The 13,526-nt window shown below is 47.5% G+C and overlaps 1 protein-coding gene across 2 annotated transcripts in view; it reads right to left on the reverse strand.

The window, feature by feature from the left end:
- VCP (valosin containing protein) overlaps nt 1-7,296 on the reverse strand; it is a 29,144-nt gene extending 21,848 nt beyond the window's left edge. The window contains exons 1-2 of one of the 2 annotated variants that reach the window (XM_070938993.1): nt 7,175-7,296; nt 81-192 (exon numbers count right to left, since the gene is read on the reverse strand). In XM_070938993.1, the coding sequence (XP_070795094.1) occupies nt 81-192; nt 7,175-7,191 (129 nt within the window). In that variant the 5' untranslated portion in view covers nt 7,192-7,296. Of the gene's footprint in view, nt 1-80; nt 193-5,900; nt 5,978-7,174 lie in introns of those variants that run through there. The other variant, XM_070938991.1, reaches the window with a different exon arrangement.
- Between the last annotated feature and the right edge of the window lie 6,230 nt (nt 7,297-13,526).

Raw genomic sequence — 13,526 nt, forward strand, 5'->3', positions numbered from 1 at the left:
TGGAGAAACCGCCTTTGCTTCCTTCTGGGAAAATTTCCATTCGTCTGTTAAACAGCTCCCTATGTAGCACATACACACACCTGCGACAGTGACACCACACTGTTGTCCTCATTGATTGCTTCATCTACAATTAACCGATTGGGCCGGTTCTTCTGCTTCAGAATTGCAGTTGATAAGTCATCAGCTTTGGAACTGTAATCAGAGAAAGGAGTTGCTGGTAGCTTTGGAAACAGAACCACGCCCCATTTTGACCTTTTTTCCCATCCACCGGCCGTTGCTTTTACTCTCACACAACCCTCTTGGAAAAACCAGCATGTCATGTGCCGTATAATACAACACACAGACACAAAGTATTTTAAAAGGCTCCTCAACTGGGTTTCTGCTAAGCAGTTATTGATCAGAAGTGTTCACGAATCCCTTACTACAGTACTTAAGAGATCTGAGAGTCGCACTGCAAAAATGAGTAGCAATTTTGCTCCAAGAAAATAAAATGCTTGTAGCAGCCCTTTGCGGTGAATTGATTCTCAATATGGGGATTTCTGGCCAATTCCAAACAAGGACAGAACTTTTTTCTTTATGCCTCTCGGTTCACGGAAGTCTTAAGAAAGGAGCTTCATCATTAGAAGAAACCGTTTCTAGAATTCCCCAAAGGCACTTCAGTTTCACTCACGCCACAACTCTGTGGAGCCCTCCTTCCCTCCCTCCCTTTCCTACTTTGCCTTTCGCACAGAGAGGAGGGCGCTCAGAGATCACCAGACCAAGGAAGGACACTTCTATTTATCCACATGGGCACTTTTCAAACTTCTTAAAGGATGTGACTAATAAAGAGCCTAACCTTTGCTCTGGAAGTGAAAGTGCAACTAACTCCTCTGGTGTGCTAGGCTCCCTAGCAAGTCAACTCCTGAGTGTGAGTCTGCATACAGCTACAACCTTTGCTCTCACAAAAGGAGATTACCCAGACACACTTCTTCCAACTGTAGACACAAAAGCTCCCAGAAACCATTTAAGGCTGACAACTTGAGGAGGATGGGCCTTGCTCTTACCTCATGTCAGGTACAGTAGATTTCCTTGGCTTTTTTTCCCTTTGAAAATGTTTCACTTCTTATCCTAGACCTAGAAGCTTCTTGGTTGAGAAGCGAAACGTCTTCAAAGAAAACCCAGAAAGTCCAGTTGCCTCTTGAAAAAAAGCACTTTTGGAAGAACCAGAATCTCCAGAGACATTCATTCCACCTGCAGACTCTGTGATGCTGAATTCCAAACAGCTTCTGTGAAGTCCCTTTAACCACCCCAGTAAGATTCAAGATTACCAATCTAGACAAGCTGGAGCCCAGCAGAAAGGTCCCAAGAGAAGGAAGTGCAGCCCCTCAGTCCCCAGCCGCTCCAATGAGATTAGGTGGGTGTTTCCTAGAAGGGTCTCTTGCAACTCTTTCATTGCAACAAACAGAATATTATGAAAACCCATTAAATTCTTTACACAAACTTGTTACTTTATCTTTAAGCAGCAGCGGAAACACTACAGTACAGCCCAATACTTTCAACGTATTTCTTCTGAAGGGTTTGATCTGAACTGACTTCTAATAGCACCAGTGATAAGGAAAATAAACAGTAATTAAAACTATTTTAGTCCACTAAAATGACAAGCAAAAAGCTCGTGAACTGAGCATATCCAAACTGACTAGGTATCGTGGTTTGCAACTTGTGTTATCTGACTGGATGTCTCCAGGGCAATGGGGTAAGAAGGTAAAAATGCTGAGGACAGAATTCCCCCAATTTGGCCAGCTGAGCCAACTAGACTGCTTAGAGTCACGTGGAAGAGATGTTGACTGCATCAAAACATCAGCCAAATTGAGGTAATAAAGCAGAAATAAAGCAGATGCAGGAAGGATACCCTGAGAATCGATACAGCCCTTTTCCGACTTACCCAGAGACCACTTTAATTTCCCAATCCTTTCAGGGCTTCTGGCAAGCAACAGAGGAGCTGATTCCAGCCCTGATGACACAGCATTAAACAGCCAGGTTAGAGGGATTTGCTGACTTGAAGCTGCTCAGAAAGCTGCCTCTGGAGCCCCCAGGGCAGACACTGCCCGAAGAAAAGAGGAGGCAGAAGCCCAGGGGGCAGAAAGCGCCCGATTCAAGGGGCCCTTTCTCGGCTAACATGGGAAGAAAGCTGCCTCCTGGAGTTGGGCTTTTCTCTGAGGCAGGTGAAGCTGGCACAGACTGAGTCTTTGAGTTGCCTGCTCACTATTAAATCATAGACAGAAACCACTTTTGTGCATTTATGCTGAGGCTCTGAGAACATATACCTCAGGTTATGAGTGAAGAGCTACCTTTTTCCAAGGATGAGCCACCCATCCATCCATCCTTCCTAATAATGTTAAATCCTGGCTGATAGCTACCTTCCTCCTCTGGGATCCTTGGTGCTCTTTGAGACTATCGGCTATCCTCTCCCATGCCCTCCCTAATTTCAAGTTACTCCATTTTTAAACAGTAATGGAACTAGTTGAGCAGGCTCTGACTTTTTACATGATGCCAATCTACCAGATTACAGTTTCTCTGTCGAACGACCATCTGGAGCACCTGGCAGCAGAGAGGCATTTACAGTACGGATTAGCAAAGCAGTTTCAGGGGCACAGGCCCCTTTGGGCCAGGAGGCCAGCCTCTAAACAGATCCGGCTTTAGGCAGCCATAGAGAAAGAAAGAGGCAAGATTTCTATAGAAATCAGAAACGAAAGACAGAAGCAGATTTTCAAGCCCACAGAGGTGATACAGCATAAAGTTGGCTTGTGAAAGGCTTACTTCCCGTCTCCTATCTCCACCCACAGCTGGGAAAGCTTAAGGCTGACTCCCCGCTGGTAGTCAGGGCAGACAAATAATTCAATTGCCAGACTAAGATGAGAGCACCTGCCCGGGCTCTCCCCCATTGCAGCACCTGCTCCAGCTGTAATTTCAAAGTCAGTGTCTTCTGTACACAAGCAGCCAAGGACAGCCCTTGATATAATTAAGTGCCCTCTCCACCAACCCAGGCAGCTCTGGGAGATGAAGCAGCCGAGATGCCTAGAGGGATGATGACACCAGGAGCTGTGGGGGTTAGAGTGCAGCATTGCTGGCAAATTCTGCCCACAACCTAGAATTTGATCCTGACAGGCTCAAGGTTGACTTGGCCTTTCAGCGGTAAAATGAGCATTCTTGGAGGCCATATGCTGACTCTGTAAACCGCTGAGAGAGGGTTGTAAAGCACTCTGAAGCGGTATATAAATCTAAGTGCTATTGCTATAAAATAGCCGTCTTCAGCCTTGGCAGCTTTAAGCCAGCCAATTGAATTCTGGGAGTTGAAGTCCACCAATCTTAAAGTTGCCAGGGTTAGAGACCCTGGCCTAAAACAAAGAGTGAATGCAAACAACCATAGATAAGTTCTCAAAGCTGAATTTGCATCATGGCAGTAAGAATGATGAAGCAAAAGTCAATTCTCTCCTGGCTGCTTTGAGCTTTGAAGACTCAAGACCGAAAGCCCTGCTATGGAGCAGCTGTGAAGCATCTGGGGGATCAAATCCCTTGCATCTGCTCACAGCTGGAGGACAGCTGGGCAGCCCCTGCTGAGTGGATGAGGCATCCATCTTGCCTAGTTATCTGAGTTCAGTTTGAGCCAAGGGATCCTGAGGAACCGGACAGCGTAGCCCAAGCCATTAGTGCAGCCACCTATGAACCTGATACCTGATCAGTGAGAGCTGCAGGGGAGGCGACAGGAAGCTGATTTGCATAGTTGCTGGGAGGGTACTCTCTCCTCCAGAAGTCATCACCCAGCCTACTTCTTTTAGGCAATTATTGCTTGCACCCAGTCTTCCCTTTTAAGCTAAGCTTGTTTGCAAGGTGCTTGGCCAACAGCTAGAGAATCCTGAAAGATCTGATCTTAACTAGTTGGGATTCAGACTAGTTAAGGACAGATTATCTGTGGTGGAATGAGACTAGATAGGACAGTCTTGGTCTTGCAATATGTCTTGGTAGCTTGTCCCAAAGGTGCTTTTCCAAAAGGCAATTGGCCCTTGGTTTTTTTGAAAATGTTTGGTTTCTCATCTAAGAAGCTTCTTCAGTTCTGAAGTTGAAACATTTTCAAGGAAAAAAAACCAAGAAAAGGACCTATGGGACAACCAGAATCTCCATAGACATCTTGGGGACTTTTGATTCCACTAACCAGCCTATCCTTCTCGACTGGCTCTGTTGGCTGGGATTGGAGGGGGGAGGCATCATTTTACAAGGGTTCTCCCTTTGGGTGGGTTTCAAGCCATGAGGGGAAAGAGCTAAGTCTGTGGAAACTTCAATATGGAATTGCACAATCCCCACCCGTTAATATCTTCATGAAGCTACAGAGATATTAGAGGGCATCGAACAAGGTATCACTAATGTACAGATGACACCTTATAAACTCTACCTGAATCAAAGATGCAGGAGGAGCCCCGACTCAGTGTCTGGATGGGAAAAATGGGCATAGCCTGAACCATAGTAAGCTGCAGATTCAAAATCCTACAGCAAGTCCTGATTTAACTGATGAGGTCACGCTGCACCCCATGGGGTTTGCTGGCAGTTTAGGAGAGCTGCACCTGGCATAGTGCAATTGGAAGTCATGGCCAGGATGGTTTTTGCACGAATACATCTTGTGTGCCAACTGTGGCTCAGAAAACTTTGTAGACAGTCATTCACCCACTCATCACTTAATGGCTGACTACTGCAATTCACTTTACATGGGGCTGCTCTTGAAGATCCTAAGACTGACTTTTAAAACAAGTGATGTTTGAGAAATATGTCTCCATATTTAGACTGATGTGTGAAGGAGGCAACGGCCTTCACATGTCCCAATTCCAAACCATTTAGAGCTCTGAAAGTCACCCTCGGTATTCTGCGCTCTGTTCCATAATGGAATGCTCTCTATGCCCAGCTTCTGTTATCAAAGGTCCTATTGCAAGAGATTCCATATTAGTTTTTCTTCAACAGCAGCTCAGTGAAACTGCCATCATTGAGACATGATGTGCCACTTTAGCCCATTTCTCAAGATTGGGGCTGGCCCACCAAAGAAGGCCAAAAGCATTTGGTGTTAGAGTCCAGGTCTATGAAGACAGACCTGGCCTTTCAAAGGGAAAGCCACTTGCTCCAGAGCAGTCAGGCCTCATCTTCTGAGTCACCAGCTCTACTGATCAAGCCATGTCAGGATTCCATTTCAATGACTCAACTGTGCCCATCTCACTGTTATCTCTGTGTTTTCCAACTTTGACTACTCTAAGAATCCCCCAGAATGCTTGCTGCCAACCTCTGGGAATGGAAGTGCCCACATTTTCAAACTGCAGGACTTGAGAAACACTGCTGTGGTCCATGGCTCAGAACCTTACCAGCTTCCATGGGATGCAACTGAGGAGAACTATAGCAATGGGTGATAGCTGCTGACTGATGAAACTCCACCGAGATTTAATCACCTTCCCCAGCAGTTTCAAAAGAAAACTGAACAGCCTGTCACAGAACAGAATTCTGCAGCTTTTTGCAAGCTCCTGGCCACAGGTTAGGTAGACATCTCTTAGTCTTATCTACTGAGATTTCTTTTCAGGAAGGTCCGGAATCACCTAACCTTTCCAAAGAATGATGGTCAATTGGTATCCAAAGCTTCTGAGCCATCCAATAGAATCACAACAAATATACTCCAATCACTTTCCAAGCATAAACCCCTAAATTGGGAAAAATGGTCTTAACCTCATGCAGACATAGAAGACTGGAGCTACTTTTTTTTTTTTAAAGTAGTTTTTCAAGAATATTCTGAGATGAGAGAGAGAAGGAATCATTCTGCCAAGAGATCAAAAAGCAACAATGGTGAGAGATACCTCCCACCTACTCTCTAACAAATGCCTTATGCCACTTACCTTAAATAGAAGAGAACCTGTCCAAACGAGGCATTTACAATTTCCATTGTATGCTTGGCTAGTCCTTTTCTAGCAACTTCCACAAGCCAAGATGGACAAGAATCCAAGCATCTTGCAACTGACCACCTTCCTCTAATCACCCACATTTTCAAGTTCCACCCTCTGCTAATTCAAGTCAAGACACTTCAATAGAAGAGGATGCAGGTAGCTCAGGGCTGAACTGTGGAGTTCTGGTGCTCTCCGAGGAAGCTGTTGAAAGAAGCCGCCCAGAGAGCACCCCTGACCTAAGGCAGCAGAGGTCAAAGCCCCTGTTTCTGGCACAGCCTCTTCTCTTTCTAACCAGGGGGGCCATCCGTCTCTTTCTCACTCACTTTACTCACCTAATCCCCGGCTGCCCTGAGCCGAGCCTGCCCAAAAACCCCTCCCTGCCGTGATTGTGCAGCGCGTGGGATTCTGGGAGTTGAAGTCCCTTCTCTGACCGGGGGAGGCGGGGGGGGGGGGGAGGAAGGAAGGAAGCTTTTCCAAAAGGCAGCTGGACTTGCCTGGTTTTCGTCTCTGAGGCCTTTCGCTTCCCCGCTTCTAGAAGCTCCTTGGCGGAGAAGCGAAACGTCTCCAAGGGAAGACAAGGAAGCTCCAGCTGCCTCTGGGAAGAAAGCCATCAATCCCCGGCCTCCGTCCGAGGGATGCCCGGGGCAGGAGCCCCGAAGAGCCCGGGGGAAAGAAGGGAGCGGCGAGAGCTCCCTCCAACCCAGCCCAGCGGCCTCCCACCTTCACACGGCCTACTTGAGGCGGCGCCACAATAAACCCGCTTGCGGGGTTCGCCCTGCGGGGCCCCTCAATAAGGCCGCTGGACCCGACTGGCCACGCCGGGGCCTCGCTCCAGAGGGACGCCGGCCCGGCAGGCCGAGAGGGAGGAGGGAGGCCTCGCCTGCGCCCCGAGGACCCCAGCCCCGAGGGCCTTTGGCGGGAGGGGGCCGCCCCGGCGCCCCCCGGCTCCCCCCAGCGAGGCGTGTCTCCCGGCCGCCGCCTGCCAGGCCCCGCCGAGCCGTTCCGGAGGAGCCCCGCGGGCGGCAGACAAAGGCGGCGCGGCGCCTCGCACGGCCGGGCCCCCGCCGCCCCCCTCGCTCCATAGGCCGGCCTGGGAGATCCGCGCAGCCTCCAGGGGGACCAGGGCCGCGGGGCCAACGTCGCCGCCCGCCGGGACGCGGCTCTCCTGCTGCCGGCGTGGGGAGGAAGGCCGGGCGGGCGAGACGGGGTCGGGGCAAGGCACTCACTCGGGTCCCGAGGCCATGGCGGCGATGTGGGCTGGCGCAGTGGCGGCGAGGGTCGCTTCGGCTCTGCCTGCTCCGCGCTGGGTTTTTCCCCTCAGCGATCAGCGCCGACTCATCGGGGGTGACGCTCCGCCCGGCGCGCTAGGCCGCACTCTGCCTAGCAACAGGTGGCGCGGCGACCAATCCGAAAAATAGAGGCGGCCGCGCGCGGCCAATCGCAGCCCCGACCTGGAACGGCTTCCCGCCCTCCCTTAATGAGGAAGCGATCTCCTGCGGGAAGGCAGAGCCACCCGGCGACCGGGCGGACCAATCAGAAAAATTGGCTGACGTCCGAGGCGGAGCCTGGAAGATTTCAGGCGAAAGGCCAATTCGAAGGCCCTTTCCGGCTACCGACGCAACGGTGATTGGGGTTACGTCAAAAGAACTCGCGGCGAATCGAAAAACGGAGACATTGATTGGCACGACGGCCCTCCTATGGAAATAAGCTTCGGCGCCTGAGTGGGCTGAGCCGGGCCGTAGACGACCCGGGAAGTAGTCCGCCGGCGTGGCCGCCCTGGGCCGCATGACGTTGGGGATTTGGGAACCTGTTTTTGAGCATGTGGTGCTGGGAGGCTGGGCCTTGTCGTCGCTGGCCTCTGAGGGCGGCGGCAGATCCGGTGGTGTGGCTGAGCTGCACAGGGAGGGGCCGCCGTCGCGGGTGGGCCGAGGAGAGGAGGCTAGCAGGGCGGCGGCCTCGGTCTTTTTCGCCCACCTGGAGCCCTGCGGCCTCCTTCGGCGCCTTCTGCCCACGCTGCGGCTTCCTGGTCTGAATGAAAGTTCCTCGCGAGGACAATGACACACTAATGGGTCCCCAATGGCCCCAAGTCGGTTTCTCAGCCTGGGCCATTGCAAGACGGGTGGACTTCAACTCCCAGAATTCCCCAGCCAGCCTTAAGGGTTAGGAGAATTTTGGGAGTTGAAGTCCACCCCTCTTACAATGGCCCAGGCTGAGAAACTCTGCATTCTGGCCCCCCTATGATCTTGAACAGCCAAGGCTAAATGTGTAGGTATAGGTTCTCCTGCTTGAGCAGGGGGCTGGACTAGAAAACCTCCAAGCTTATTCTATTCTAAAAAACGTTAAATTATAATAATTGTCAGTTTCTTAGGTTGTTGAGAATTTGTTCTCTTGTAAGGAAAGGGAGTTCTGAAGCGCAAGGGATGTAGGCCTGTTTTTAGACCCACAGTTATGCTAACTGGAATTTATCTATATAAAGGGACTGTTGTCCACCAGGAACAGACCTGGATTCCGTGTTCCTATATCCTTGCAGGAACTCAGCAAGGAGATGGTGAACTGTCTATAAGATAGTCCTCGACATACAACAGCAGTCACAATCAGAATTTTTAGTTGCAAGGGATGAGGGTTGTAAGTTGAAACACTCACATGATCAGATCTGAGTTTATTACCATTTTTATGTAATCTGAAACCATTCTGTCACAAATCAGGGTCAGGTGACCACAGAAAACTGCAACCTGTTATGTGAGCTGATTGCCAAGCAGCCAAAATGCAGTCATGTGAGCAGAGGGGGAGCAACATTTTACAACAGCTGGAAATGCTTTACAGGCCATCAAGCACCCTGGGGGCTGAATCTGAATGTTCTACCTGCAAACTATTCAATTGAAGGAACATGTTACACCTCTTCAAATAATAAACATTGCTTTTACTATTGTTACTATTTATTAGGGTTGGTCACCCAGTCAGTTAAATTTTTTTTTATCCATGTATGGAATCCTTCCAAAGGACTTGGATTAGGCAAATATAACTAAATTTATTGGCCACTCACCCCAAGTGGATTTGGACTGTAAATAATAATACAGTAATAATTTATTAAATTTATATGCCATCCAACTCTCAATGTGTCTGAGCAATTTACAATAGTTATAAACAGTAAAAAAAAAAAACAATGCAGAAAATAAAGCAGAAGACACAGGGACAATGAGGCAGGGGGGAACAGAAAAGGGGCATCAACCTGATCTTTAAGGCCCTTCAAAATTGGAATAGGATGCCTGTAACGGTATACTTGTTTTCAGAAAATAAGGGCTTCTGGTTAAACAGGGAAGGACTGAAGGTACACAGAAGAGGGAAGAATCCCTGCCCTAAGTCATCCATTAACTTTTTCAAAAGGAGAAGTGAAACTCCTCCTCCTTTTGAGGACCCAGTTGTGGGGGCAATAAACTGACTTTGTATAAATATACAAAAGGATGAAGGCTATTGCTGAGCCCATTGTAAGCCGCCCCAGTCTCCGGAGAAGGGCGGCATATAAATCAAATTTTTTAAAAAATAAATTAAAAAAGTGAAACTAAAGCTTCCCTCCACCTACTAACATTTCTGAGTGTCATTTGTGAAACAACTGCAATTCCTCCAGGGTTTCTGCCTGGAAAAAATTATAATTGCTCCTATAGGTAGAGGTGAGATCACCAGAAAAGTGACTATAATTTGGCTGTGTTCACACCACATACTTAGCCTGATTAATAATGAAGGTATTTTCTGATTTTGCTCAATATAAAGGCTGATATGTGGCTTTTGAAAGCTCCCATTGAGTCTATCCCAAGGGAAACATTTTAGATTTTACTTAGTCCTTGCATGGATACAGCATCTCTATCTGGACACTAATAACAGCGATGAGTAAGACAGAGAAATGTGGAAAGGGGGGCAGTTTGATGAAGTCCATTCTTCCTAGGAAAGAGGCTGATCTGAGCTGTAGTTTTGCTCCCAAATTTGCATCTTGTATTAAAATAATTCAGTGAACTTATTCTGCCCGTTTGCATTCTCCATAAAGAGCATCATTCAGCCTGCCTTTGTTGCTGTATCACTCTTTTGAGTCCCGACGCAACATTTAGTGGGGAGACACTAGATGACCTGAGACCATTCCAAATTCTTTCTTTTTATTTTCCTTTAATAAATGTACGCCTGAAGCATTTTTGTGTGCCTTGTTCAACAGTTCTTGGTGGTTAAGTAAAATATATCCAGAAGAATGTTGTTCTACAAAAGTACTTTTGTGCAAAAAAACAAAACAAAAAAAACCAGCCTAATAACACAAAATTTAGTAAACTTGGATTTGGGGGAATTACTGTAATTTGTCAGACCTCTTACCTGGGTGCCTAGAATGATTTTTTCCCATTTTGCAGGTACTCAACTTACAATCACAATGGAGTTCAAAATTTCTGTTGTTAAGCAAGACAGTTGTTAACTGAGTTTTGCCCCAATTTACAACCTTTCTTGCCACAGTTAAGTGAATTGCTGCAATGGTTGTTAAGTGAATCTGGCTTTCCCATTGACGTTGCTTGTCAGGTGACCACATGGCCCCGCAACACTGCAACGGTTATAAATACACACCAGTTGCCAGGAGTCTGAATTTTGATCACAATGCTTCAATGGTCATGTCACTTTTTTCAATGCCGTTGCAACCTCAAGTGGTCACTAAACGAAGTCAAGGACTATTTATTTATTATTATTTATTATTGTGATTTATATGCCTGAATTAATGCCAAAGTATCCCCTCAATTTCTACATGTGGTGGCCTGAGCACTCAGCCAGCAAAAATGGGCTCCTGAGCTCCGTTTTCAGCTGCGATGGTCTCGTGCAACCTTTTGCCAGAGAAAACGGAGCTCGGGAGGGACGCCCTCTTGAGCTCCATTTTTGCTGGCAGAGGCACTGCGGGCCGGTCCTTTGCTGTTTCCAGGGCGGCCCCGCAGGCCAGATCTAAGCATCCTGCGGGCCGGATCCGGCCTCCGAGTTTGACACCCCTGACTTAGAGGAATGAGTCCTTCCGGAGGAAGATCAGCATGGACTCTGCAGAAGAAAATCCTGCTCCATGAACCTTTGGAAACTGGCGCATGAACAGAGTCGGCCCTTTGACGATTCCATTCTCCCTATCAGAGGCTCCCCAGAAAAGTTAAGAGTCTTGGAATACACTTTACTGTGGCTCATGGCCTGCAGCCTGTGTAATAGAGAAGACCAAACTAAGGGCAACAGGTAGAACAAACAGCCTCAGAACTGACCATGAAGATACTGAAGTGGCAGGTGGCTTCCGCTGTTTAGGACTGGCTCTCAGAACACAGTAAAGGAGCCAGCAGTCCAGGAATATGCTGCAGATCAGCTCTTGGCAGCACAGCCCCGAAGGCCCTTGGAAAAGCGGCTCAGATCTGCGATGTGCCTCCCCCTACAAAGGATCAGAATTGCGCCAAGCCTTGCTAGTTCCCTATGGCTTAAAATTTTAATGGGTTATTTTAAGGGTAATGGGTTTTAATATTTTGGGAAGCCAATTCGATTTAATTCTGCTTTTAAATTATTTTAAATTTTGTACTGTATGTATTTTAATTTTGGCTGTGCACCGCCCTGAGTCCTTCGGGAGAAGGGCGGTATACAAATCTAAATAATAAATAAATAAATAAAATGATCTTCTATGGAAGCAGAAACTGGAGTTTGAAGAAGATGGAAGTACTGATGGTTCTGGACGCTGATGCCAGAGAAGATTCATGAGAATATTGTGGATAGGCGTAAAATAATGGATCTTGAAACAAACCAAGCCAAATTTCACATTCAGGATGCAAATGTTTTGCAAAGATCCACCTTCCCTAAGGGTCCAAAATGCTTGGCAAGTTGGAAGGAGAAAAAGCAGATGACTACCATGGCAATGGCTACACTACTGGAAGGCAGCCTTCGGGACGGAGCCAAACCAGTCTGGAGGTTTATTAATTTAATAAATAAATAAATAGAATGGTTATTAAAAGTGAATACTGACTTGAAACACGTAATAAATCAGCCAAATTTACTGATGGCTAAGAGCATGTGGGGGGGGGGGTGGTTCTGAAGAGATGTTGCAGAAATAGACAAAACACAACTACAGGTAGTCCTTGATTTACAACTATTCTTTTTGCAACAGTTTTGAAGTTACAACTGCAACAGAAAAAGTGACTTATGTTCGATCCTCACACTTACGACCATTGCAACATCCCCACATTCAGGATCACAATTCGGGCACTTGGCAACCAGCGTGTATTTACAACGGCTGCTGTCTCCCAGGGTTACACAAAATCATCATTCGCGACCTTCCCAACTGGCTTCCGACAAGCGAAGTCAATAGGGTCAGCCGGACTCACTTAACGACGCGATTCACTTCAGAACTGCAGTGATTTGCTTAACAACCTTTTATGACAAAAAATGTCATCAATTGGATGAGGCTCACTTAACAACCTCTTGCTTAGCAATGGAAATTCTGCTCCAAATTATGACTTCCTACATGGGAAGCAAACTTTGCCATTTATTTCTTCTTCCTTGGCAGGTGGGCTTGCTGCTGGCCCTTTCTTGCCACCCAAGTTTTTTTCCCCTACTCCCCAGTTTACCTCGTAACCCTGGGACTCTGGCAATTCTCCATGCAAGTGTTTACCCAAGCGCAGTCCTCAGCTTTCCCAAGGTTAGTTAATTGCTGCCATCTGCTGTTTGCCAGTCACCGCTTAGAAAAAAGGAGACCGGGGAGGCGTGACCCAATTGTGAAAACAGAAAACCATGTATTGCATACAGAAAGTGGACAGGGAGAAGGAACAAGGTGGGATAACCCAATGGAGCTGAAAGGAAGGAATTGAAGATCAAAGAAAGCCCTTCCTTCTTTAGACATCATTCCCACATGAGGGGGTGCCTTTCATAGTGGCATCGTTAATCAGGGAGGCCCCTCAAGACCAGTAATTAAGAAACTTCCATGTCATCTGTTTGCTCAGGGAGGGGGAGGCACTGGGAGAAAAATACTAGTCAGGTGGGCCTGGGCCTGATGCAAAGAGATGCTACAATAGTTACATTGCATTCACTGCTGAGAGAGGAGAAATCTGCTGGAACTTTACTCTTCATTTTCAAGGAAGTATTGGGGTAACTGAAGTCTCCCATCACCACCAGAACCTGCCGTCTGGAAACCTGATTTAAAAAAGAATCATTTGTACCCTCTGCCTGGGTGAAGAGGGGCTACAGTTGGGTCCCAAAACAGCATAATTTGGTTTTTAACTCCTTTTAAGCTTAACCAAACGATCTCAATGGGACTTCCATATTCCGGAATAGTCTTTCTTTGTGGTACATCCCAAAGTCTTGCTTTGTCTACAACTTTAGAACAGGGCTCTCCAAACGTGGCAACTGGCTGGGGAATTCTGGGAGTTGAAGTCTACAAGTCTTAAGGTTGCCAAGCTTTGGAGAGCCCTGCTTTAGAATAAGTCATTTTGGTTGAGCTCCACATTTCAGTGGGTCTCATCCTAGCAGGATGCCTTTTGGCAGTTCCTCCTGCTCTTTATCCAGACTCTGGCAACGGATGCAGAGGCTCTAGAAGCCAAGACT

This window comes from Pituophis catenifer, unplaced genomic scaffold (assembly GCF_029215685.1).
Source record: "Pituophis catenifer annectens isolate HBS135680 unplaced genomic scaffold, rPitCat1.0.hap2 SCAF_2, whole genome shotgun sequence".
In the NCBI taxonomy this organism is placed as follows: Eukaryota; Metazoa; Chordata; class Lepidosauria; order Squamata; family Colubridae; genus Pituophis; species Pituophis catenifer.